Raw genomic sequence first — 24,267 nt, 5'->3', positions numbered from 1 at the left:
CATTAAGGCTTTTTTTGGTTGGAAATGAATATTTTTTTGAAAGAATGCATTTCAAATTAGGTCCCTTACTCTGGCTAGAATAAGAGGATAATGCAGAAAAACGTCTTCAGTTCAAAATAACTATTACTATGACTTCCTTCCATGACAATAAAAAATACATTAAGGGATGCTGCTTCTGAACTATTCTGAACATATTTGAAAGCCAATGGCACTGCCTGCAAAGGTTCAGGCTGGTGCTATTTAAATCATGCTAAAGGTTATTTCTGGCACTTTGAAATTGGTCCAATGAACTTCATACAGCATATAATCATATTTTATGGTTAGAATTCGATTACAAGCTTAAGAGACAGCTAATGGGTAGTCAAATTACTTTGACACTTCAGAGAGTCTTTCTAAAATGAAATTAAAAATACTATATGGCGACAGGTTTTAAAAAAATGTAATAGCCATACTTTTTTGGTGAATGCTTCACTGTTTTGTTCTAAGACTTAATACTCTTGTAAATCTGCATGTTTCAGATCTTTAAGCATTTGCTTATCTTTCTGGCGTTTTGAAGATAGCATTAAAAAATTTCCTAAAGATAGTCAATCGCCACAGATTAGGATCGGCACAGTCTGCTGGACTTTGGATAAGGGCTGTTAATTCATAGTTTTCTGCGTATCAGTTTCACGAATTCGAGCTGTACTCCAACCACACCATTTACGGGTTTGCTCTCAAATGGGGACAGAGGATTGGAATTGAAAATACCCAGCCGAGACGTGTGTGGGAAGTGACCTGTGGGTGGGAAAAACATGGAAGAATTACTGCTCTCAGCACCTTAGCAGCTGTCTGCCTGCCCGGGATACCTCCACGCAGCAGCTCCGGGGGAGATGCTACGACGGGGAGTGCTCGGGAGTGGGTTGTCTGAGACGTGGAGAAGGTATCCAGGCTCACCGAGCTGAGAGGGGAGTGAGCACCCTCCGGCAGCTTTGGGGGTGAGACGGACCTGAGCACTGGGGTGTTTGTTCTACGGGGGAGGATGTTACCTCTGCAAACCAAGAATTCTTTCTTTTTGCCCTTTCTTAAAATTCAGTTCTTAGTGGCAATTGCCACTAACAATGCTATTATAATTTGGAGTCTGGATTCAAGAGCATTTTGCCTGCTTAGATGGAACAAATGCAGCCACTGGCTTTACCTTTGGGTCTTTAGATACAAGGCAAGTATAAGGGTCTTCAGTCCATCACTCTCTTCTGACATCTGGCTCTTCACAGTCCAGTGATACCAGACTAAACTTTTTACAAGATCCCACAAACTTTCCAGTAACTTGAGTGCACCTTTAGGTTTCATGAAACCTAATGCAAAGGTATTTCATAGGTGATAAAAGCGATACACAAGATTTCTAGCACAGATGTGCTCTACCTTTATAAAGCCCAAATGGTAAACGGATTGAGGCAAAACACCAAAAATCTGCATGCAAATCTCTATCTCAGTGTTTGCCTCTGTTCCTAAGTATTTGTACCGTAGACTTTCAGAGGACCAGAACCACTCTTCAGGCCTACGTTTCTTCTGGTCTCCTCCAAGTTATGGATCTTCGATTTTTTGCAGTCAACTTCTTGACTAGTCCCACCATCAAACAGTACTGTAGCTCTCCAGAGTGTGCATGCATCTTCTTCTTCCTTTTTCTTTTTCTTTTCCCTTTTGAGGCCTCCTGTGGCTTTTTACATGCTAACGTAATACCTACATTACCTGTAGCTCTTGCGAGGGAATGCCTGTTTGCCAAACTGCCCGTGGGTGACCTGTGATAACAGGATTCCTTCTCATGGGGCCCGTGCCTTCTCCTGTCAGAGAAAAGCTAGTAAAATGCAAACTCTTAGTGTTGTTCTGGAGCCTCCAAAAGAGGGATGAGCAACACTTGGCTGGGTCCTTGTCATCCAGGTGCTATACTACAACTGGAGGACGGAGTTATAGCATTGAGCGTATAACACAAGCCCGACTGCCAGCGTTGTGCCTTGGCAGATCACGTTACCACTCTGGAAATTCTCACGGCTGAGTCAAGTGGAGAGCTATGGCCAGGGGAAAAAACCCACCCACCTCTTCATTACAAAGCTGGACCAGTTCCCATCTCTCCTCTTTAGTGCTCTGGAAAGAGGAGTGAGAGTAACAGAGCTCTGGGTCCCAAGGTGAGACCTAGCACTGTACAACAGGCACTGGCGGACAAACTTGCAGGCTGAGTGACTGGTAATGTATCCAAGTCCTCGGAGCTTCACTTCATTTAACAGAGGTAAAGTGAGAGTATTTTGCCAAAGTTCAGCCACTTTCAATAACAGTTACCAAACTAAGTATAAAACAGGACAGCTAGCAAAGCAAAACCAAATCCAACTGAAATCAATAATTTTGCATTATTCCTGGATTGCAATTTAATAATCAAATTAGTTAAATCATTCAATGAGTAAATAAAGACATTGCCCTTTTAATTCCTATGGTGAGATGTAAGGAGAAGGATATTTCTGTCATTAGAAGGTAGTATTGAATAATTTCACCTAAGACATATCTGTAAGTTGGAGGTGGTAAAAATATTTTAATACTGCAACCAAGGAAATGTAGCCTTAAAGCTAACTGCAAAGTTTCTCCTTTAGACTTTAGTTATTGTGTGCTGATTTAACTTTTCTTTCCTGCATCCTGACAGGCAGTACCTTAGACTTTTGTGGGTTGTAGAAGACACTAGTGCAGGTGACTGCTAGTGGCTGGATTTTATCTTCCAGAGGCTTGTGTTGTATGTCTCCTGGGCCCAAAGGCTGAAATTGCTCTGCTAAACTGCACTTACTTACTACTTTTTAAAATTCTTCACTCATTTGCTTTTTAAATTATCAGTGTTTTTAGCCACAACAGACTCCTTCATGGGTATTTCTTCCTGAGAGGGTGGTGTGGGGTCTGCAGTCTGGTATCTGTGCAGTCTGTCCTGAATCTCAAATTTGATTACTTCTGTCAGCGATTGTTATAGCCTTTGTATTATACAAGTTCTCATTTTTCAACAAAATAGAATTTGGAATCCATGCAGAATGTTTTTCTTTTTAAGTTGTTTTGGTTTTGGGGGGGGTTTTTTGGTGAACAACAAAAGTGATGCAACACTTTTTTTTAAAGGATAAACTAATTTTGAAGAATAAAATTAGGCAAATCTGTGAAATCAGTTGTTGGGTGGTTTTTTTCTGATTGGATTTACAATAGTGTACAAATTTCACTGAAGTGACTTTATTTCTACGATCATCCCAGTTAGCCTAGAACCTAAAGGCTCATCTAAATCTGTGACAGGTGCCTCTAGTAAAATTTTGGTTTAATTTAGCCTCTGAACATTTTTTTCCATTTATGTGTTGCATGCAGGAAAACACTAATGCCCCAACCCATTGGAGAAATTCTAGAAATTTTATTGGAGTTCCCTCACGTAACTATTTTGGTGTCTGTGGAAGCTCAGCACAAAGAGGACTGACTGCTGTCCCCATGACGGATTGTTCCTCAGCATGGTGTAGCAGATCTTCTAACAGGATTTTTCACCTTAACAGGAAACCCTCTGCCCAGCCATTCGCAAAATATTGCCACTCACTCAAAATTGTTCCTCTCCCATGTAAGCAGCAAAAGAAGTGCTTCAATTTTCTGTTTTACTTTTTTCCCCAAAATTTTCAGTGCAAGTTGCAGCCCATTTGTGAACTGTTCTTTGTGATCCCTTAAAATGCCTCCTTTGATGTCCATATTCTAAAGCACATCCATTAACACACAAAGAAAACCCAAATCTACCTCTGTGCCACTGTCTACCCTGTTATACTCAAAAGAGTATCTGGAGTCACCGGCCACTCTGAAACATTAGCTAATGTACTGTTCCTTTAAAATTGGCGGGGGGGGGGGGGGGGGGAGAATTTCATACTTGGTACAAATGTATGCTGAGAGCAAGATGTGGGATGAAAGGCTTGTGGAGCCAGAAGGAAGTGCTCAGTTCAGGCTGTGAGAGCACTGCCAGCTTTTCAGATGCAGAAGAGGCATTGCAGATCATTTCAAGTCCAGCACTATTAGGAGAAATCTAATTGAGGTTTTCTTTGATGCAAATAGCATTTGTTTTTTCTATACAGTTCTTTTTCATTAAAAATCAGTATATCCAACCCCTGGCGAGGAAATGTACCGTTGCCTTTTTAGATGTATTTTTTTCCAGCTAAATATAGAAATACTTTAAATACCATTGTAGCATGGTGAAAGTAAATATTAGGAGACTTTGTAGGTGGCGTGAAGGGAAAAATGATTTTCACAGACATGCCTTTGAGGGACTCTACCCTGCTTTAAAAAGGATGGCAGTGAGAGGCAGGAGAAAAATGCTTGGTCTGTATTGCATTTCCCTTAGAGACACTGACATCAAAAGTCAGTATTTGGTAAGTTACCCGTCCTCTGTGTTAACCCAGTTTTGCAGCTATTTGAGAAAGAAGGTATCGGAACGCTGTCTTAAGTGTGTAATTTTTAAAGATGATTACTGAAAGATAGTGGGTTTTGGTATTTAGTGTGGGATTTATATTGCCAAATTCAAACTCAAATGTAGGTGTTAAGTCTGAGCTAATCATGTAAATCCTGTAGGCTTTTTCTACAGGCAGGAGAGAGAGCGTGACTCATCCCATGGTAATGTGTTTTTAGCTTCCTCTGCTGTTTGTGGAGGGAGCTTCTCTGCCTAAACCAGATACCTCTTGTTTAGAGGGCCAAAGTCCCACCATTGGACTTGGGACTCTAGTTTTTGTCAAAATGCCTATGTCTTGATGCTGGACAGCCTCCCCATAATCTGTTATTTGCTATTGCTCTGATCTTATCTTTAATCTTGTGCATTGCTCTGAAGCATGGTCAATAAAAGCGTAATTAAAAACAAACAAACAAACAAACAACAAAAAAACCCAAACCCACAATTTGTTTAAGAAAAGTGTCAATGAAGTGCTAGAGAGCTATCATCCCTCTGTCTTTAAGTACATTTAGCAAAATTATGACCTCTAATCTATAGCAGTACAAGGAATTTAGAAGAGCAGTTTTGTCCTACATGTCATTTCTTGGGTGCCATGGGTTTCATGTACATGATTACTCATCCTTCACATGTATTAGTGATGAAATCCAGAATTACTATGGGCAAGACGCTTAATTTTGTGACTTAATGGGTTGGTTCTGTGTTCCTCTGAATTAGTCTGCTTTTTCAGAACTGTTTGAGACCTTCATTATTGCTTTAGAAAGTTACAGAGCTTGGGGTTTTTGTGAAGAATTTTCTTTTCATCTCTTCAAGGCTGAAAGGAAGAGGTTGAAATATGCATTGCTCACAGGCAGCTTCACTTCACAAGATGCTGCTCTGAGGATGCTTTCTGAATCTTTAAAAGACTGTTTCTGGAGCAAGTGAAAATACTGAGATCTTTTTCCTGTGGGTCCAAAGCAGCTGTTGAGTCTCACATAATCATAACAGATCTGCTTTGCCAGCAAGGTTACGAATGTCACAGAGACAGTGTTTAATACCTTTTATTTTAATTAGACTTCATCTTGGCTCTGAACTCATTTGTTTATGTTTTCTTCCACATCCTAAAATCACCCAAGCACTGTAAATTCTCAAATAAAATGCAGTTACTATTGATGCCACAAAAAGTTAACTTCCTGTTGGCCAGCACGTGAAGCAGGTATTTAATTTCTGACTTTCTTCTGTTTTTTTAGTTTGACTGAGATCTATTGGTGTTTCAGAAAATATTTATTTTTCCCCTTTTACAGGCTTACAGATTTTCTCAGCTTCCTGAGATGGTAATGGGTTCTCCTCCTCCTCCTGTCCCTCCCAGAACAGGTCCTGTGGCTGTTGCCTCTCTCCGGAGGTATTTATCTGTTGTTTTATTTTAGGTATGATCTCTAAAAAAACACTGTTGTAATAAAAACTGGGGCAAACCCTGAAGGGGCACTTACAAGGCACTTATAGAGACACATTCATGAAATTAGAAACACGTTGTTTTTATTTCATTTTAACACAAAGAGGAAAGGAATAACAATGAATTTTCTCTTCTATTATCTAATCAGTTTCAATAAAATCAGGAAATCCAGGCTCCGATTTCTTTTAAAACATTCTTTGCCTCAACTCGCATAATGGCGTATTGTATTGCAGATGTGTGGTAGATAATTTGCACTGTCATTCTCGCTGCTTTTCTCTATTGTTGAGGGCTTGCAACAGGATATGGATGAATTGTAAGATGTTTCTCCGTACACTGGGTCCAGGGGTTTCTGCCTAGCTTTCAAATATCTCATACCTGCATTTCTGAAGCCAAATATGTGCTAAAGCCTGATTGCCTTAGCTCAGTGCATACATTTTGCCTCTTCCTCACAGTAAGGCGCTCTACAAAATGCATTTCAAGGAATTTTTACACCTCTGTGGTGGATGAACTCATTTAGCCTTCAGTGCTGTGCTGTGAGGTACTGCCTGGTGCCAACTGCAATTCAAGGCACCGCAGGCCTGCTGAGAATTACTGTGGAGCGCTAAGGCCAAAGGAAACTTTTCTGAATGGCTGCTAATGATATCGTAACTGCATCCAAAGACTCAGGATACAGATGCTGTCTGTTGACGTATTCTTGTTCATCCATTACGTTTTAGCTCTAAAGCAACCATTTCAAAAGATGTTAGTACTTCCCAAGTGCAGTTAATGTTACTTACCACAGTGGTCCCCTACTATATGATGCCATATCATATATACTGTAATAATATGGTATTGTCTGCAGTCTTGTGTCAATGAATTTATGGTAAAGCTCTGGTTTTTGTGTTGCATGTCACAGGCATTTGTTTGAAGCAGCAAGCAAAGGCTCTGTGTAATGGTAATAACATGCTTTGGCAAAGCAGCGACCAGGCCAAAGAAGTTGTTCTTGGACTTCTTCAGCCTTACTGTTCTCCAAACTTCTGTCATGCCAGAGCAAAATCAGATAGCTCGTTCCTAGCTGGCTTGTCATACTGTAGCTGATAGGCATGTATGTGGCTATGAACCTCATCTGTCAGTCAGAATGACAAAAGTTTCTTTTTTTGCTTTCTTAATGCACAGGTCTACATCAGATATTGGCAGCAAAGTGAGAATACCTGAGTCCAGTGGGGCAGATCAGGCCCAGCATCACGATCAGGCATCTTTTGCACCTGGTTCGAGAGCACCGATGTCTGTTGGTCCACTTGATCAATCAGCTTTTCACTCAGGTGAAAAAATAGTGCAGACCCAACTTGCAGCTTTGAGACCCTTAACAATTTATTTTGCATAGAAATGAATGTATGGGATATAGCAAATACAGATGATTATTTGGAGAAAGACTCTATTAGGTGTGTTTTTTCTGGTGCAACTGAAGGAGACCTACAAAGCATTGCTCCTTCGTAAATGCAGCATCAGCTGCGTTGTAAAATACTACTCATCCTGCAGAAGCACCAGGAAATGGTCATTTCTGAAGGTGAGATCCAGCAATGTACCAGATGGTCTTTGTTCAAGTATGGCATTCTGCTGGCTCACTGATAAGGACTCCGAATTATTAAAGCCCAGTAAAACAGTTCGTCTGTACCACAAAATCCAGCAGAATTTTTAGGGCTGGTACAGAGGGTGTTGGCTGGCAAAAGCAGAAGTTGCAGCGTTGGGACTGATGTGTGACTCGCATGTTGTGTTGCACCATATACAGAAACAACCAAAGTGGGAGAGATGGGTAACGGGGTTCTGAGGGACATGGAGAAATTCCATAATTTTATCAGTCAAGAATATCAGGCCAAGTGCTTGAGAACAGAGTAAGTATGCAATGGAGCTGTAAGTAGTAGTGCAGAAGGAGGCTTAATGACATTCAGCTTTGCTTGGTTTGTAAGGAAAGGGAGGGAAAACAAGTGGACATAAAGAATAGCATGTGCGAGACTGAAGTTTTCCAACCTGGCTGTGGGATGAGTATTAGGACTCCCTTTTTCCTCTTGAGAAACTTAACCCCTAGACTTGTCACACCAGTGGGCTGCTGAGGGGGTTAAGTTGAACATATGTGCCCCCCTCCCTTCAGAACACAAGGCAGCAGTGCTTTTGCATAGTCAAAAGTAATCCGTTAGCTCATCTCCCCTCCTATGTTGGAGAGGGTAGTTCCTGCTCAAGTGCAGAACTTGTTTTGGGTCTCAATGTCCCAGTTTTAAAGGTCTAGTGAGTTCCTGGACCTTTGATAGGAATTTTGTTTATGAATGAATTGATTTAATTATGAGATCAAGCTGATGCACTGTTTTGATGGATAACATGTAGCTGGGAAAATAGTTGAAATAGCTTCTCATTGGCAAAGTATGTTTTCTTGAAGAGCTACAGAACAGAGCTTAAAAGATTAAAAAATTTTTTCATTATCAGTTCAAAGTTTTGAAATTAGTAGGTTTATTAGACATTGCTCTGCTAATCTGCCAGAAAAATTTCTTTCTTAGCTTCCTCAGAAGTAATAGACAATTATCTGCATTGTATTCAACATGTTCTACTGAGAATAATAATGTGAATATGCAAATCTGTTGTCAGTTAATTAAATATAGTAGTTTTGAAGGATCCATTCTACTCTCACTTCTTGTCATAACTTCTGCAAACGGTGCATGTGAATCTGAAAAGAGCAGATGCTCAGCCTTTCACTTTAAAGCATTTCAAGCTGTAAAATGTGCCACACTACCAAGATGTCTTTCTTCGTGTCTGCAGTAATGTGTTCTGTGTGATATACCTTTTTAATAATTTCCAGTGATGTGGCAATTTTATTGCTGTATGTTAAAAATGGGTATGTTGTGTTACCACTGAAGAGTGGCTGCGTTTCAGAAGGGAGAAAGTGACCTTCGTGTACATTGTGGAGTTTGCCAGAATAATTCTGAGGGTAGCTGGAGGAAACTTTTGCATATGATAGATGCTACAAATGGCTGTAATACAGGGAAAGACATGGAGAGCTGAAAACCCTGCAACTGTCATAAAAGGATTTCTAATGTTCTGATGGGAGAATAAATTTTTATTGCCTCAATACTTGAAGAAATGTTGCTGCAGGTGCTGATTTGGCATGAAATAGCCTAACGTTGCTCTCATGCAGCCCATCAACACCAGCTCTAAGATAATGATGGTGCAGTAAGAATTGGGATAAAGTAGTACATCATATTATTGAGTGTTCATTTTGAATAGTAGCTCATTTTAGTGTGGTTAAATTCAAAGACCATTTTGGTGTAGAAGCCATGTGTCATCTACAGGAGCAGCACTTTCTTCTCTGTACATATCCAAAGAATTGTTATTTCCATCCTTGCTAAATCATTGAAAATAGCAAACCTTGTGCTGTCTGTGACCTGAGAAGAACAAAGATCGCCCACACCTCTTCTCTTAGCCCACCTCCTTCCAAACCAAGGGGCTGGAGGAATTGGGATAGAGGTCCTGTGAGAGAACCTGTGGCTATCTGCCATGCAGGCGTCCATCCTAGATCCCACTGGTCCGTAGGAATTCCATGGTGACTGCTTCTCTGATGGCTGAGTGGCTCCAGCATCCTCCATGACATACGTGAAAAGGCACTACAACCCACTGTCAAAATGAAAGCTAGGAATTAATCCCTAACAGTAGAAAACACCATGTAAATGTCAAGCATAACATAGAAGTTTTTAGTCCATATGACATATCCCTCATTTTTCTTCCAGTTTTTTCCTGGTTTTGTTTTTGGGGTGGGGCTTTTTTTTTCGGTTGGGTTGTTTTGTGGGGTTTTTTTGGAGACAATGTTGAAAGAGATGATACGTTTCTGCTCTGGAGAGAATTGTGCCACAGAATACATTTTTCTCCTCTTAGCGAGCCCTAATTGCATCCATAGCCCTTCTGGCATGGGACTGTATGGGAGGTCATTGAGAACTTAGAAATCACTGTTTTCATGGAGACTGCTTTGGGGATGGCTGTCGCTGTTTGAGTTTTTCTGTCTCTGTGCATGTGCTTGTCCAGTGTTCCCAGCATCTATCAGAGTAGGCAGCATAACCCTCTTGCAGAGTGTTCAGGAGCAAGGATGTACAAGGGCTGTAAATGACATTCTGGGGGAAGATATTTGAACCAGCCAGTAACTGATGCTGATTTCTATCAGTTATTCTCTGTATGAAGTTCAGGAGAATGCCCATATCTTGCCATTTTGTTGGCATCTCTTATGCAGTAGCATCATATCTACTGAGGGCAATTAGTGGCAATATTCAAATGATGTGCAGTTGGAAGGAAGAAGTAGTGTATTTTCTCTGCATTGTTTCTAGTACAGAGCCGGTGCCTATCTATCCAACGTTACTGTACTTCCATTCCTCAGGGAAAATGCTTGAGTTGTATTTTGTGTTCCTATGGGGATTACTGGCTCTTCTGCTTTTGCATAAATGGTGTTATTTTTGCTATATTCTGTGAATCTGAAAAGTATATATCCATGTATTATAACTGAATACTCAAAACACACCATCCACATGCTTTGTTTACTACCCGATATAGATGATATAGAGCTTTCCCACCCAGGATTTAGGAAGAAGGATTTTGTGACATTAGTGTAACTGTGGTACACTGCTGGGTGTCTTCCTTCACATGTAAATAGACACTAGAGGAAGGAAGTTTTATTGGACAAGAAAGTTGTTTGTATTTGTTCTAAACTTGGCAAATACAGGGAGTTATGATGGCTTCTCTCAAGGGAAATAGTGGGAGCATGTGAGAAGATGCTGGTCTTCCAGTCAGCCTAGTTATATCCTGCGGGTAATCTGAGTAATTGCATCATTCTCTGCATCTCTGTGAGCCCCAGTTATAAACCCTACCTGAAAGAGCAGATGTAGCCATATCCAGACATTTGGCTTGAACCTCATACTAGGAGGGCTGGTTTCTCCCACCCAATTTGGAGTATGATAGTGGAATTTTAGTAGAAGGCTTCCTGGGCATCCCTATGCATACATCTTGACCAAGCTGTGATAAAACAGATTTGGTGTCAGTAAGTTTCCTTGGAAATATTTGTCATAGCTGCATAACTTATTGCAGTCATAGGCTGTTCCTGGAAAAGGAATTGAGCAGGCCTTTTAAATGGATCGCTCACTCATTTTTGTACATTTTGTGCCTAGAGATATCAAGGCAGTTTTACCGTGTAAACTGAATGCTCTATAACCTGCTATTGAAAAGAAAGGTGCACTACTCTGAAACCGCATGATAACAACAGCTACAAATTAAATACAAGGGAGCAAATGTAAGAGGAAAAAAAGCCTTTTTTTTCTAATGATTTATGAAGATCAGTTGTTAGAAAGATCAAGTACTAAGGACTAAGTCCTCGTATCTTTATCTGAAGGCTGTCCATGATTATATAGACAATTGCAAATCTTGCCTTCTCCAGTATTTCCCAGCATTATAGAGATGTTCTAGTCAGATGGTGGGAGCTTCACATGCAACCGATGGTGATCACATTCTCACCAATTAAAAAAACCAAAACAGAACAACAAACCCCCCCCCAAACTGAAGCCAGTTACTTCATAAACTTTATCTTCTAATTTATAACTGAAAATGTCAACTATTAATTATATCTACTCTCTTTCTTAATAGGAAATACCGTACCAGCAGTGTTTGCCATACCAGCAGCAAACCGACCTGGCTTCACAGGCTATTTTATCCCAACACCACCTACTGCATACAGGAACCAAGCCTGGATGCCCTATGCTGGAGAGAATGAATTACCAGGGCAATGGGCAGACTCAGTAAGCATTGTTGCTTTTCTAACTACATATATTTACTGTTATTTGCAGAGGAGAGGTTTTAAACAATGCTAAGTGATGAGCAAAGAATCTGAGCTTGACAATTCTTCCTTGAATGGTAATAATCTGTAGTAGTGAAAAGTTATGAGAGGGGGCATGGATACTTTAGCTGTCCCTCCCATGAACTGTAAGTAAGGTCTTTTAGAGAGTTAAATAATTCACTAGGTTAGGGGCTGGCACCCATTCAAAGTTGGTGGGTTAGGTACCATTTTTCTTTCCCAAGACAGAGGTTAAATATTTGGATAGGCATATGGCAGGAGTAGGTGACGCTGCCTCTCAGGGTGGCCTTGTGCTGTTTGGAGGCTGGGGAGCATCTTTCCCTCCTGGAGGCTTCTCTCAAGGCAGCCCAGCTCCCGAATCCGAGCTCCCGGCTCCGCTGCAGCCCCGCTGCGCAGTGTTTCGAGTCCTCCTGCAGACTGCAGTGACAGATCATAAATTAAATAATTAATTGTACAATCCTAGTCTGCGACAGATGTAATTTTTAGCCCAAAGTATACCTCTATTTCAAAGAAATAAAGTTGAGACATCCTAAAATGAATTGCAATAGTTTATCATGTTTGAAACAATTTCTAAAATTTAGGGGGTTTTTCCACTAGGAAAAAAAAAGATCAGTTCTGCTGCTTGACCTCACATCTGGTATTTATCCAGAACCAATTCAGCTAAACAAACTGGGAGATGGATTCTATTTCCTTCTGCATATCATCAACAGAATATTTTAGTGAACTGCAGTTGGAGTTTAATAGTTGGCTTTGAGCAGCTAAGCAAGAGGCAGCACAGGCATGTAAAAGTTCCTGGGGGCGGCTATTTGTTGCCAAATCTTTATTACTGCTCCTGTTGCCTGTGAGAAAAAGAATTCATTCTGACTGTCAGATGCAAGTCTGAATTTGTAGGCTGAACTGTCAAGAAAAAAAGAAGTATGTTCACCTGTAAGCTGAGCACATCTGCTGATGTGCCCAACACCTGGAGGCTTTTGATGCTGTCGTAGATTGCCTTCCCAGAGCCGCCCTTTAAAGCATGGAAACCGTTTTTCTTTTCATTGTTTTATTTATTTGGTTTGTTGGTTTGGGGGTTTTTTTGGTTATTTTTAACCCTACTGACATTTTAAATCCAGGAGGCCTGTTGTATCTAAGCAATCATTTTAACTGTTTTCTTTAAGAAAAAGAAAAAAACAACCAAAACCCAGGAAAAGTATTTTACCTGTCTTACATTCTTTTTCCTTTTCCATCCCTACTCCTTGGCTGCAGTCCCATGAAAAAAAGAGTCAGATATCACTTGTCAAAAGGGGAGACTGAAAACAAACTGGACAAAAGTGGAACACAAGTCTCCAGCTGCCAGTTCCTTCCTCTGGAAGGAGAAGAGTATAACCCTGATGTGGGTTTCCCTGTCTTCAGGGAATGAGGTGGGAAGAGCAGTTAGTGCTGGTGGACCGTACGCAGAGGAGTGGAGAGATTGTGAGAAAAATAACTGTGGCAATGTAGAATTCAAAGGAAACAAATAATCCTTTTAACTTCACTTACCTATTACAGAGCTTTAACAACTTGTTACTCAGACTTTCAGCCCTCCTGTGACTTTGCAGAAGAGGAAAAAATGTAAACCCCAAACACTTCACTTTCTACAATGAATTTGCACCTCCCATTGACTGCAAATCTGTCAAGAAATTGTCTTTATTTGAAAATCATTACTAGAGGAACTAGTAATAGTGTTAGCAACATAATATGGTCAGAAAGGCTGAATAAAACTGCAAAAAATAAAGATATAAGGTAATACTCAGAGTTTGAGTTTCTGGATGTTTTGTCGTTTCTGAGCCTCTAGATTATGGTCATGGTTCCAAGGTTTTCTTGACAATTAGTAAGAGCAGACGCTTAATATCTGTAAGATGAAAATCGAAATTCTTTATTTTTCATGCATGTCCACTAGCTGGACTGTAAACAAAGGGACATAGGAAACAGGGGATTTGACAACAAAGAATTATCTTATAAGCTCAATTTACTGTAATGTACTATTTTCTCAGTTAAAAGGTAAGTATTCAGGCACTAAGTTTTGTGGGATAAGGGAACTGTATCTGACAAAACATTTGTTTTCCAAATTGCTAGGTGCTGCTTAGTCACAGTAGTAACCTGGTGGCCTCTAGTGGCGTGTTCAAGTGTTGTACTACTAAAATGTTTGTCTTTTGAATAATGTGCTGTAAACTAAACAGATGCAACTGCATTTAATGATAACTTTTATATCATGCCTTCTTCCTATGTTTGTCTCATCGCACCATACTGAACGTGTTTGACGTTCTCTTCATCGATTGATGGATATCCAAGATTGTATAGAGCATGTGTAAATCCTAGTAGTCAGGTTTTCATAGGTTCTTAGATGCCTGAAGTGGCAAAACTTTCAAAAGCAAGGGTTTGTTAAGCTCCCACAGGGCCAGAGCCAAAATGGGATTTAAGCAAAATTCCAAAGCTGTCATTCTGAAGTCCATGCTGAGGTCCCCTGTTCCCCAGAAGGTATATAAAATTGGCAGATGTTTCAGATCTTGACATTTTAGTCTGCTTGCAGACACCTAAAATTCTGAAATTCTGCTTCTGGCATACCCACCAAAGCCTTAGCCCTGGAGGGTGAAGCAGCTTACACCTCAGCCTAACTGAAATCCAAAAATTAGCCGAGATGTCTGCCTGGCCACCTGTATTATACGCTTATATAAAACCTTAATGTATTTGGAAAGTAAAAATGTGGTTTTCCCATTTAAAGCAAAAAAATTTACAAAATTCACTTTTTAGTGATTGAACATTGTGGAAACGTATCAGTTAACTTACAAGTGTAGTATTCTGAGTACAGTGTATGTAAGTGTAGTTTTCTGAGTCACAGAAAAAAACATCACTGAACTTTCTGAACATTCCTTACTTGCTTGTCATTAGCAGGGACTATAATGATCAGCTGGTAAGCTTTTTCTCAAGGAGAAATTATCTTGTCCTAGTAATAGGTTATGGGTTATTGCCTTCTGTAACAACATAAAGCCTTCTTCAAAGTGAAGGACTGTAGATTTCCTGTTTTATAGATTTCTGCAAAATGTAAACAAATACTATTTTTATTTGATGCATTAGGAACTTCTGAGGACTATAAAGACTGGTATCGTGGTTCATGGCTTTGTGAAGGAAATTTAATATCTCACAGTAACTAAAGGGCCTACGTTATTATTTTAGTTTTAGCCAGTGTAACGTAGGGCTGAAATCAGTGAATTTACAACAGAGTAAAATCGTGAATCCTCCATGTAATGCTGTTAAATGTGGCCAGAAATCCTGATACTTCTGAGAATTCAGTGTTGAGTTTCCAGGCTGGCATACCTGAGCTTAACCCTGTTGTCTGGATCTAGTGACTTTTTGTTAGGAACAGTAAGTCCAGAGACTTGGCTGACTTGGATTAGACAGTGGCTGCAAATCAGCAAATCCTACTTTTCTGTTCTAGGCTTTTTGGTGTCCTGAAATGTAGTGGTGCCATATATTTAAAACTGAAATGTTTAGGAGAGATAGTAAGCAGAGGAGATACTTTCAGAAAAGCCTTCTCCCTTTGACTTTTTGCTGTGATGATAAATTAGGACATGCAATGTTTGCCCTTCTAGGTGTTTTTGCTGCCACAGTCTGGGGAGTTGAGTAACCCGTACATTGACATATGTGTATAAACGGCACATGCCAAGATAGACGCTTGTAAACGGACACTTAGGAGTATGAGGTTTACGTTCTCTTCATATAGTCCTATCTGTTACATCTTATTCTGCCCTGGGGAGGTTTGTGTTACCTGGCGGGTGGCACTACGGATCAGTTGTCCTGTATAATTTTGTATAATTACAATGCTCTACAGGTACCACTACCTGGATACATCGAGGCTTATCCACGGCCCCGCTACCAACATAATTCTCCTTCCCGACTTCCTCGCCAATACAGCCAGCAAGCAAGCATGCATCCCAGCCTGGAACAAGCTCCTTTGCCATCCACCGCAGCTTCTCAGCAGAGCCTGACGGACAATGACCCGTCTGATGCTCCGCTCACCAACATTTCTACAGCTGCCCTCGTAAAGGCAATAAGGGAAGAAGTTGCTAAACTGGCCAAGAAGCAAACAGATATGTTTGAGTTCCAGGTCTAATATCTTTTGTGCACAGTATTTGTGTCATGCAACCTGGGGTAGCCAAGAAAGTGACTTCTTTAATTTTCAGTTACAAACTTGCTGTGAATTGTGCCAAAGTGATGGCATTTTTTTCTGTCTGAAAAGTCACCGCTATGAAATGACTTAAAGTAGAGCAACAGGTCTCTGAAGATACATAATTCTGCTTGCCAGCTAAGGAAACGCTGCCAGGTAAATGTTTAATATGGATAAGGACTGATCATACGCAACTGTCACTTAGCTCTCGTATTATGACCCGTTCACTAGAGATGCTGCTGAACATGTCTGTGCCACACGATGTTTCAGTTGTGGGTCCAAAGGCAGAGCTGCTGCAAATAACTTCTGCATGTCAAAACTTTGATTAAAGAAGAAAATACAGTAGAACACAGTTAGCTAAAGGCCACGGTAGGTGTGGTGGTGGCCATGTTAATTGTTTGCTGCAGGACGTTGTATAAAGGATGCTGATCTCAGCAATGCAGAGTCATTCAGCCTTTTCATTCTAGAGACTGTATTCAAACCAAAAAAATTTGAGATGAGTAAGTAATACAAATAAATGTCCTGTAAATAGCCCCAATTCTCCTCATCCTATTAACAGTACAAAGAAGTGAAAGAAGAGAAGACTGTGAAGAAGGTGAATGATATTTTGATAATTGGTGGCTACCTCAATGCCACTGATGAGTTATAGAGGAGATTTTTTTTGGTGTGAGAGAATACAATGCACGAAGAGCCAACAAAGGGTATTGGTGCTAGAAGCTTCCAGGAGAAAGAAAAAAGGTTATTCGTGTTTGCTCTATATTCAGGCTTTTCACTCTGAATGCATGTGAAGCTGGTGAACCTGAGACCTCTGAGCAAGTCTTTCCAACCTGGAATAATGACTACACCTGCTTGGACAAGAAAACCTCTGTTTAACACAGTGCTTTTTTCTCTTTCTTAAACAATGATATCTACTAAAGTGATGCCAGAAAGTGCTACCTGAAGCTGCAGTTGATTTTGATTACACTGGAACGGTGAATGCAAACCTAGGAAGTTCTGAATGTAGAGGACCTGAGTATTATATTAACATGTAAATAAGTAAACAATTACATGGATTAACAAAAATACTAATGTTCTGTGAAAAAGAGGGCATTTCCAGAAATTATGCTGACTTTTCATTGTGCAAGATAAAGGTCACTAATTGTTAAACTACATTGTTGTATGGATCCAATCCCAAAAGAAACACAAACCAGTTGAATGGGACAGTAGTTCATCTTTTGCAGTTGTACAGACTAGTCAGAGATCACGAACAATTGTTTTCTGTTCCTTCAGCAATTAGCTTCGGGAACTGAAGTTCTTGCAAAATTTGTTGTGTTGGGCATGTTCGATGGACTGGAGTTAAAGGTAATGTCCTTCATTTCAGTAAGCTGTTTAGTTATCCTCAATTGCTTATGCTGTTTTGTCTGATCATTTCATTTCCCTGAGTTTCTTTGGTCTTTACTGAGGTGAGAAAGGGAACTTGGTTTAGCTTTTTGGCCATCAGTAAAATGAGAGGAGGAGAGAGGAGACTAGAATAGGGGATAGAAGAAGAAATTGATGAAGCACAAACTTTTAAAGCAGAGCTATTTTTTCCCCAAATAATTATATTATAAACCCTGACTGAGATTGTGATAGTTAGCCTAGATTACACAGATATCTTCTGCTCCAATACCTTAAATATTGCAGAAGCTTTTGGAATGCTAGCTAATCTTTCAACAAATGTGAAATTTCATTTTTATTATTTAAAAATCAGATATAAATAAAATGTATTTTTGTAATTTCTATGTATATATGTGCTGTATATTTATACAAGTGACTAGTCTGCTGTAGTCAGAAAATTTCCATAAACCAAGTGCAAAAAAGAAAAAGAAAAAAAAAACCTAGTAATTTTAATGATCAATATAAACACACTATGTCTGGAGGACACAAATATACATTTGGGTGACTTGGACACCAAACAACCAAAGAAACTCAATCTTTCATACAAATATAAGTCTAGTAAAGACAGACTTCTGTCTACCTGTCAGCTAAATAATACTGATCTTATCAGTGCGATACAATACATCCAAATTGTGTTGAATTAATAGCTGCCTAAGAATATCACACTTTAAAATAACAACTTAAAAATACTGGGCCAAACCCAGCGTGCCATAAAAAGACTAGTTCTGGTTGGCTTCAGTGGGAACATCACTCACTGAGAGCAAGGCTGAGTTTCTCTATTAGGATTCGTCTATTCGTGCAAGCTTCACAAGAATCCCTTAAACAATATTCTGCTTATTTTTCAGTCATTTAAATCACTGTAACATAAGTGCAGACACAATTGAAGAGTGGCTTACGTTTATTTAGCCTAAGATGGTTCATAACTGGCTTAACCTAGCTTGGTAAGGGAAATCTACACTAAATTGTGTCAGCCACGTTTTGCATCAGCTTTATTACCTCAGTTTTTGAATGATTCTTCTATTTAGCCCAGTGAAATTTTGGAAGTAGATAGGCCCTTCTATGCAATGGGAGTGAAATGTGCTGTGAAATAAATTTCTGTATCTTAGACTCCAGTCTTGCAGAGTTATCCTAAAGCTGCAGGTATGGAAGCAGCAGCGATCACGTGGATGGGAGCGTGAAGCCACGTAGCTGGGAAGGGTAACGTTACGACATGTTCCCAAAAGAGTCACGGGAGGTAGGACATACCAGATTTAAACAGCGTCTTTGGGACACTCAGCTTTTTTTGTAAAGCTGTACCTGTTCTTAAATTTAGGCAATTTAGTAGTTCTATTGAAAAATGTGCGAGGGTAAAGCCTCATATATCTTACATGACGAAGCATATATCTTGCCATACTGGAAATTTAGAAGTTTGGAAATTATGTAGATGTACAGGGTTTGAATGCCTACATGCAAGCAAAATTAACAAATAGAAAAATCCCAAATAAAAACATTTAAATAGCCTTCTAGAAAGATAAAAACATTTCAGTAAAGTTAAACAAAGTACTCTTCATACTGCTGAGGAAGACATGTTAGTCTTTCAAAATTAATTTTGTTTGGTATTGTATCAATGATGTGCAGTCTATTGAATATTCCCTGAACCATCACTCTGAAACCATTGTGGTGCACTTTATTCACAAAGACATCATACATTCTTCATTCATAATGGCTTTTTATCCTGTTTGTAATATGTTTCTGTATTATTTTTTTTAAGTACAAAGTAAGATATCAAGACACTAAGGACATTCCTGGGAAAGAAAAATCATGCTGTAATATTTATACTGTCTGAGCACAAAGCAATGATAAAGTGAAAATATAGTGTACAAATAATTTGTAATATAATAAACATTTTGTATGACTACAGTTACAATATAGTTTTTCAATACTGATTTCAAAGAAGAAAGTATACCTGTTTAAAGTTATGACCTCATCAGAATATATTCATGCCATTTTTACTGATAAAAACTTAGTCATTAAGGTTTTTCTACTAAATGCCCCAATTTTCTTTAAAATAATGTTAAATGTTTAGGTGAAAAAAACTGTTTTCTGTGTACAAAAATGTTGATGTTCTCACCACTGACCACTATTTGTCTTCAGATTTGTAAATCATCAGTAGAAACATCTGCAAATGAAACGCACGCAAAATTACTTCTTGGTATGTGTGTTATGACCACTTTCAGTAGGTATACTTATGTGTGACTTTTATTAACATCAGTAGAACAGTAACTTTGTGAGGATAAGAGGGTAATCTTTGAGAGTTGTTTTTGCAGAAAAACATATTATCTGGCTTTGAGAGAAGCTCTAGCACTCAGTCTAGAAATATGAATAATACTTGTATGTAGTAATATTATGGGTAGAACTTGATAGAAGTGCATGTAAATCCTATATATAGAAATGGGGAGATTATCATATGTAATGCTCATTTCTTTTTCAGACTAACTTTGAAAAGGTGAGACGTAAGAAATGTAAGATAGTGTAAGATAAAAATGTGAAGCCGGTAGAAAAAGCAGCATTGGATTGAGTGGCAGAACTGTCTAGTTTAAGGGATGATACATACAAAGCTAACTCCAGTTTTCATTGTATTTCGAGATGTCTGTTGAAGAATTAATTACATTTTAATGTACTGGGTTTAGTCCTGCATTGCAAATATAAGAGCTAACTGCCAGCTTCCAAGAGTCTGAAGGAGATTTGAAAGCAGCAAGTTTTCTGAGCTAGCAGAAGTCACTTCGTTTCGCTGACTTTGTTCATCCTCTACACATCTGAGCAGGTCTGAGTACTGTGTCCAAGGATGCCATAAATTGGTTATGGTCCTGACCTTGCAGTTCTAGTACATAAACAAATCTCGGTGGCTTCCCATACCTCACTGACATGAAGTGAGATAGGAAGAGAACAAGCGTGAGGTAATACGAAGGATATTAACAGGTCAGGAGTGCCTTAACAGTCTGGAAGCCATGGATCTTCTGTTGCATATTAACTCACACCTAGTAGAAAATGGTTGTGTTTGGCAGCTGTTCTCAGCCAGCTACATTCATTTCATTGTCAGTGACCGTATGTATAAATTAAGACTCAGTCCTATCCCAAGAGAGTGTAGCGATTCATGCATCCACTGATTTGTTTAAGCCATGTGCATTCTCTGTGCAGCTCTGCAAGTGGCATAATTAAGACAAGTGGTTTCTGGTTACTCAAAGTAATCTCATGTAATAAAACACCAAGTTGTAGGACATCTTATATATATTTTACTACATAATTAGGAGGGTGAAAAAGAAAGACACGATCATACAGTATGTTAGTATATTAATACCATCAGCCTTTTTTTAAAGGCTTTGCGCACAAGGGCAAGTTTGGTCTGCTAAGCTGAGGACCGCTCCCTACTTGGAGGGCGCGAGAGCCCCTCTGCTCAGTACGCTCCTGTGGCTGGGGGAGCACATCTCTCCTCTCGCCACTTACTGCCCCTCCAGAAAAGGGTACAAGCTGTTTTAAGACAGACGTAATTTTGAAAATAAGTATATGGGGTAAATAACGTCTACCTAGTTCTCTGTGTTCACTCCAGATGCATTACTGGTCTGCTAAGCAATTTTTACAAAGCAGTGTGTGTTCAAAGAGAAATTAATTAGCTCAAGCTTGTTTAATGTAATGTTATTTGGACATAGCACTTTAGACTTTTAACGGTGCTGTATGGAATCAGTATGTCAAGTGGTGACCTAACACTTTCTGTGCTAGACTTTCTTTTCATGGGTTAACTTTTTGGCCATAACTCCAGGACTAAGATTTTTTTAAATTTTTTTTTTTTTGCTTTTCAAAATACTTTGAAGTTAATTTTTTCCATTTTAAAGGGTAGGCATGCAAAATGAGGATAAGCATACTCCTTTAGAATACTTTTTTTGAACTCTTGCCTTTCTCTTGTAAATAAATAATGCAAAACTTGACTTGTGGAAATGAGATTTATATAGGTCAGTAAATGAATTGCGTACTGACTTGCTCTTTAAAAGAAAGTTTCGAGATAGCCAAGTCACAAAGGCAAACCTCGTTAATACTGCAGAATCTCTGTTGAGATTAACTGCATTGCACATCCTTGATTTAAAATGTTTTGCCATCCCCAATGAGTGAAAAGCAATCAGAAAACTGCACATCTTGCGATTCCTGTTGTTCGGGAAAAATTTTGCTTGGGCTGTGTACAAGACATGGGAGATGAGACAGGGATTTTGATAGGGTGCTGAGGTGGATGGACTATCCTGTGTAACACGTTTGCCTTTTGGGTGGCCCTGAATACCAACAGGCATAAAAACTACACCGAAGTGGTGTGTCAGAAAGGTGGTTTAGGTCCCAATGGTTAAAACTGTTGAGATGCCCCCCAAATCATATAATATTTCATGTTTTTAAAAATCAGCTTCAGACCATATTCCTATTGAAAATCCTAGGAGTATGGTATCATAATCATATATATATATATACACACACACAGACGTATGTCCAAAAATATTTTTTGAAAACTAGTTCTTCGATCTGTCTATTTGTCCCCATCCATTTCATGTTCCTTAAGGTGTACAGAGGCAGTAATGAAGTGTTAGTTCCCAGAGTTCTTCTGTTATGAAGCTCATGAAAGATGAGAAATGGGTTTTAAATAGTTAGGTGGTCAAGTGTATAGCAGATGTCTCGAAAATAATTACAAATACCATGAAGAGGTGTTCCAGGAATTTGATTTTTTTTCATTTGTTAAAAATAATTGTTGTTTTAAGAAGTGCCTGACTTTTCATAAAATCCCACGCTCAATTCATTACCAAGGAGTAGCTTGAAACTATATTACATTCTGTAAATAATTTTGTAACTTTATAAATACATATTTACATACTAGGCAATAATGGGTCCAAAGGATTGTAAATCATACAGAAAGTTGATTCCACTGAGTACAATATTTAGAGAGGAGGTGAATTTTTCTTCCAAAGTATGTCCCTCTTCATTGCAGCTCAATGCATTTCTATGCTTTGTAAACCAGTGTCTGGACACCGTAACACACACTGGCATCAGCTAAAATATCGTACATCTGGCAAGGAGCATTGACTTTTGCAGCCTCCAGTGGAACTTTGTAAAGAGTGCCTGTGTATATGATTAATTTTTTAAACTATTAAACAAGAAATTTGTGGGTCCTTAACTCTGGCTTTTTGCAAGGAATCAGTGGCTTTTAGGTCCTGCATCACCAGCAAACTTACCCAATAGATACCTTGAGATGTGATGCAGCAGCAGAAGAATACAGCAGCCCGTGCCAGGGATTCACCAGGATCTAAAAAGCCAAGTGACTGTAGTAGAATAGGTGGTAATACTTCTACTTCAGCAGTGGATGGACACTAAGCAATTATGAATTGATTACTATGGCAGGTCAAAGAGTCTTGAAGTTAACTGCTTGGAATCAATTTTATGTATTTAGTTGGCTTTCGATTTCTTCATTTGTTAAAGCAGTGCAAAAATAGCAACATTAACAGCATATTCTATTTCGGAGTTATAAACATGGGAGATCTGAATGTAAGTAAACTTGAGCTTCATTCTTCGTCCTTGCCTTTATTTACTACTTTCAGCACTGCAAGTAGGAAAGTAGGAAAAAACCCCAAAACAACACTTTACCCTCTGCCAAATTAATTTTAATATTTCTTTCTATGACAGAGAGACTGGGAAGGCTTTTTTCATTTCATGTTGGTTTTGGGTTCTTCAAACTCTATTCAAAGTCATATTGGATAGAAAAAAAACACCAGTGAAGCCAAAAACTTTGGAAAATAAGATAGAACCCATCTTACTGAGGCTTGAATTTTGGTTTAGGATTTAGCAACCCAGCAGAAACAGCTCAGACCCAACAAAGGGTCTGTTCAGGGCTGTTCTTTGAGTCTCATTAGAAAGGACATGTGTACAGCGCAGATATTGCTATGTTCTTTGACTTTTTATTTTCATTTAATGTCTTTCTTGCCAGTGCTGTGCATTCTGAATTTGACTCTATATTGGTGTACACAAAGAGGTGCACTCTTTAGCTCACTGATACACTGCTGGTGTGATAGAAGTAGTAACCGACATACGTGATATAATTTCTAATTAGCTATGGCACTGTTCTTTGGCCCTTGTTCTGCTTTGTGATACTTACAGATGTCATATTAGTATTAAGGCAAAACATGAGTACAGGTAATGTCTTCCGCTGAAGTTATTGGGAAGCCACCTACTCACTTCAAGGAGAGCAGGACTGATCCAGTATTCATTCTCTCAGTGAATTAGCCATCACAAGTATCTTAAAATTGTGCAAAGAGAGGAAGGATGCTGTCTGGTTATGGGTAGCTGGAAGTTAGGAGACTGGAGGTCAGTTGACCCTTCTTCAGAATTTCGGATTGGTTGTGGGCAAGACGCTTAATCTGACTATGCCTCAGTGTCCCTGTCCGTAAAGCAGGGGGAAGAGGACTGCCTCTCCTCACACCCCTGGTGAGAGGCTGAACTCACCAATAATGTTAGAAACACTGAAACCCTGGAGTGCAAGTGGTTACTTTAGTATGAAGCACTATTTATTGTTTCATAGAGCTTGGTAATTGTTCAAGACTATAAATTACCTGTTCCTCTAGTAGCGTTTAAATATACATGAATTTACAAGAAAAAAACCCACCTCCTGATACTATTTCAGGATGTTCTAGGAAGCCTTTCCACTAACAGCTTCTACGCTTTTTTACAGAGATGTTACATCAATAAATTGTCTCACTTCCCATGCAACAGATCTCACTTCCTGATGAAATGAACTTTTCTTACATCTTTGAATTATGGAAAGGACTAGCTCTGCATGATTACAAATATCCATATCATCTTTGTTGTTCACAGCTTGGTTCACCTAAACTGTAATGGCTGTGTCTGTGAAAATTGCT

General features: G+C 39.2%; 1 protein-coding gene across 1 annotated transcript in view; it reads left to right on the top strand.

Moving 5' to 3' along the window:
- The window catches only part of KIAA1549L (KIAA1549 like), a 137,170-nt gene extending 117,969 nt beyond the window's left edge, over positions 1-19,201 (top strand). The window contains exons 18-21 of the mRNA XM_049820482.1: positions 5,746-5,843; positions 7,050-7,195; positions 11,541-11,692; positions 15,596-19,201. Coding sequence (XP_049676439.1) covers positions 5,746-5,843; positions 7,050-7,195; positions 11,541-11,692; positions 15,596-15,877 — 678 coding nt within the window. The 3' untranslated portion in view covers positions 15,878-19,201. The remainder of the gene's footprint in view (positions 1-5,745; positions 5,844-7,049; positions 7,196-11,540; positions 11,693-15,595) is intronic.
- Positions 19,202-24,267: the final 5,066 nt, after the last annotated feature.

Source organism: Accipiter gentilis, chromosome 17 (assembly GCF_929443795.1).
Source record: "Accipiter gentilis chromosome 17, bAccGen1.1, whole genome shotgun sequence".
Lineage (NCBI taxonomy): Eukaryota > Metazoa > Chordata > Aves > Accipitriformes > Accipitridae > Astur > Astur gentilis.
The sequence above is the reverse complement of the archived record's forward strand: the minus strand, read 5'-3'. Positions and strand labels throughout refer to the sequence as shown.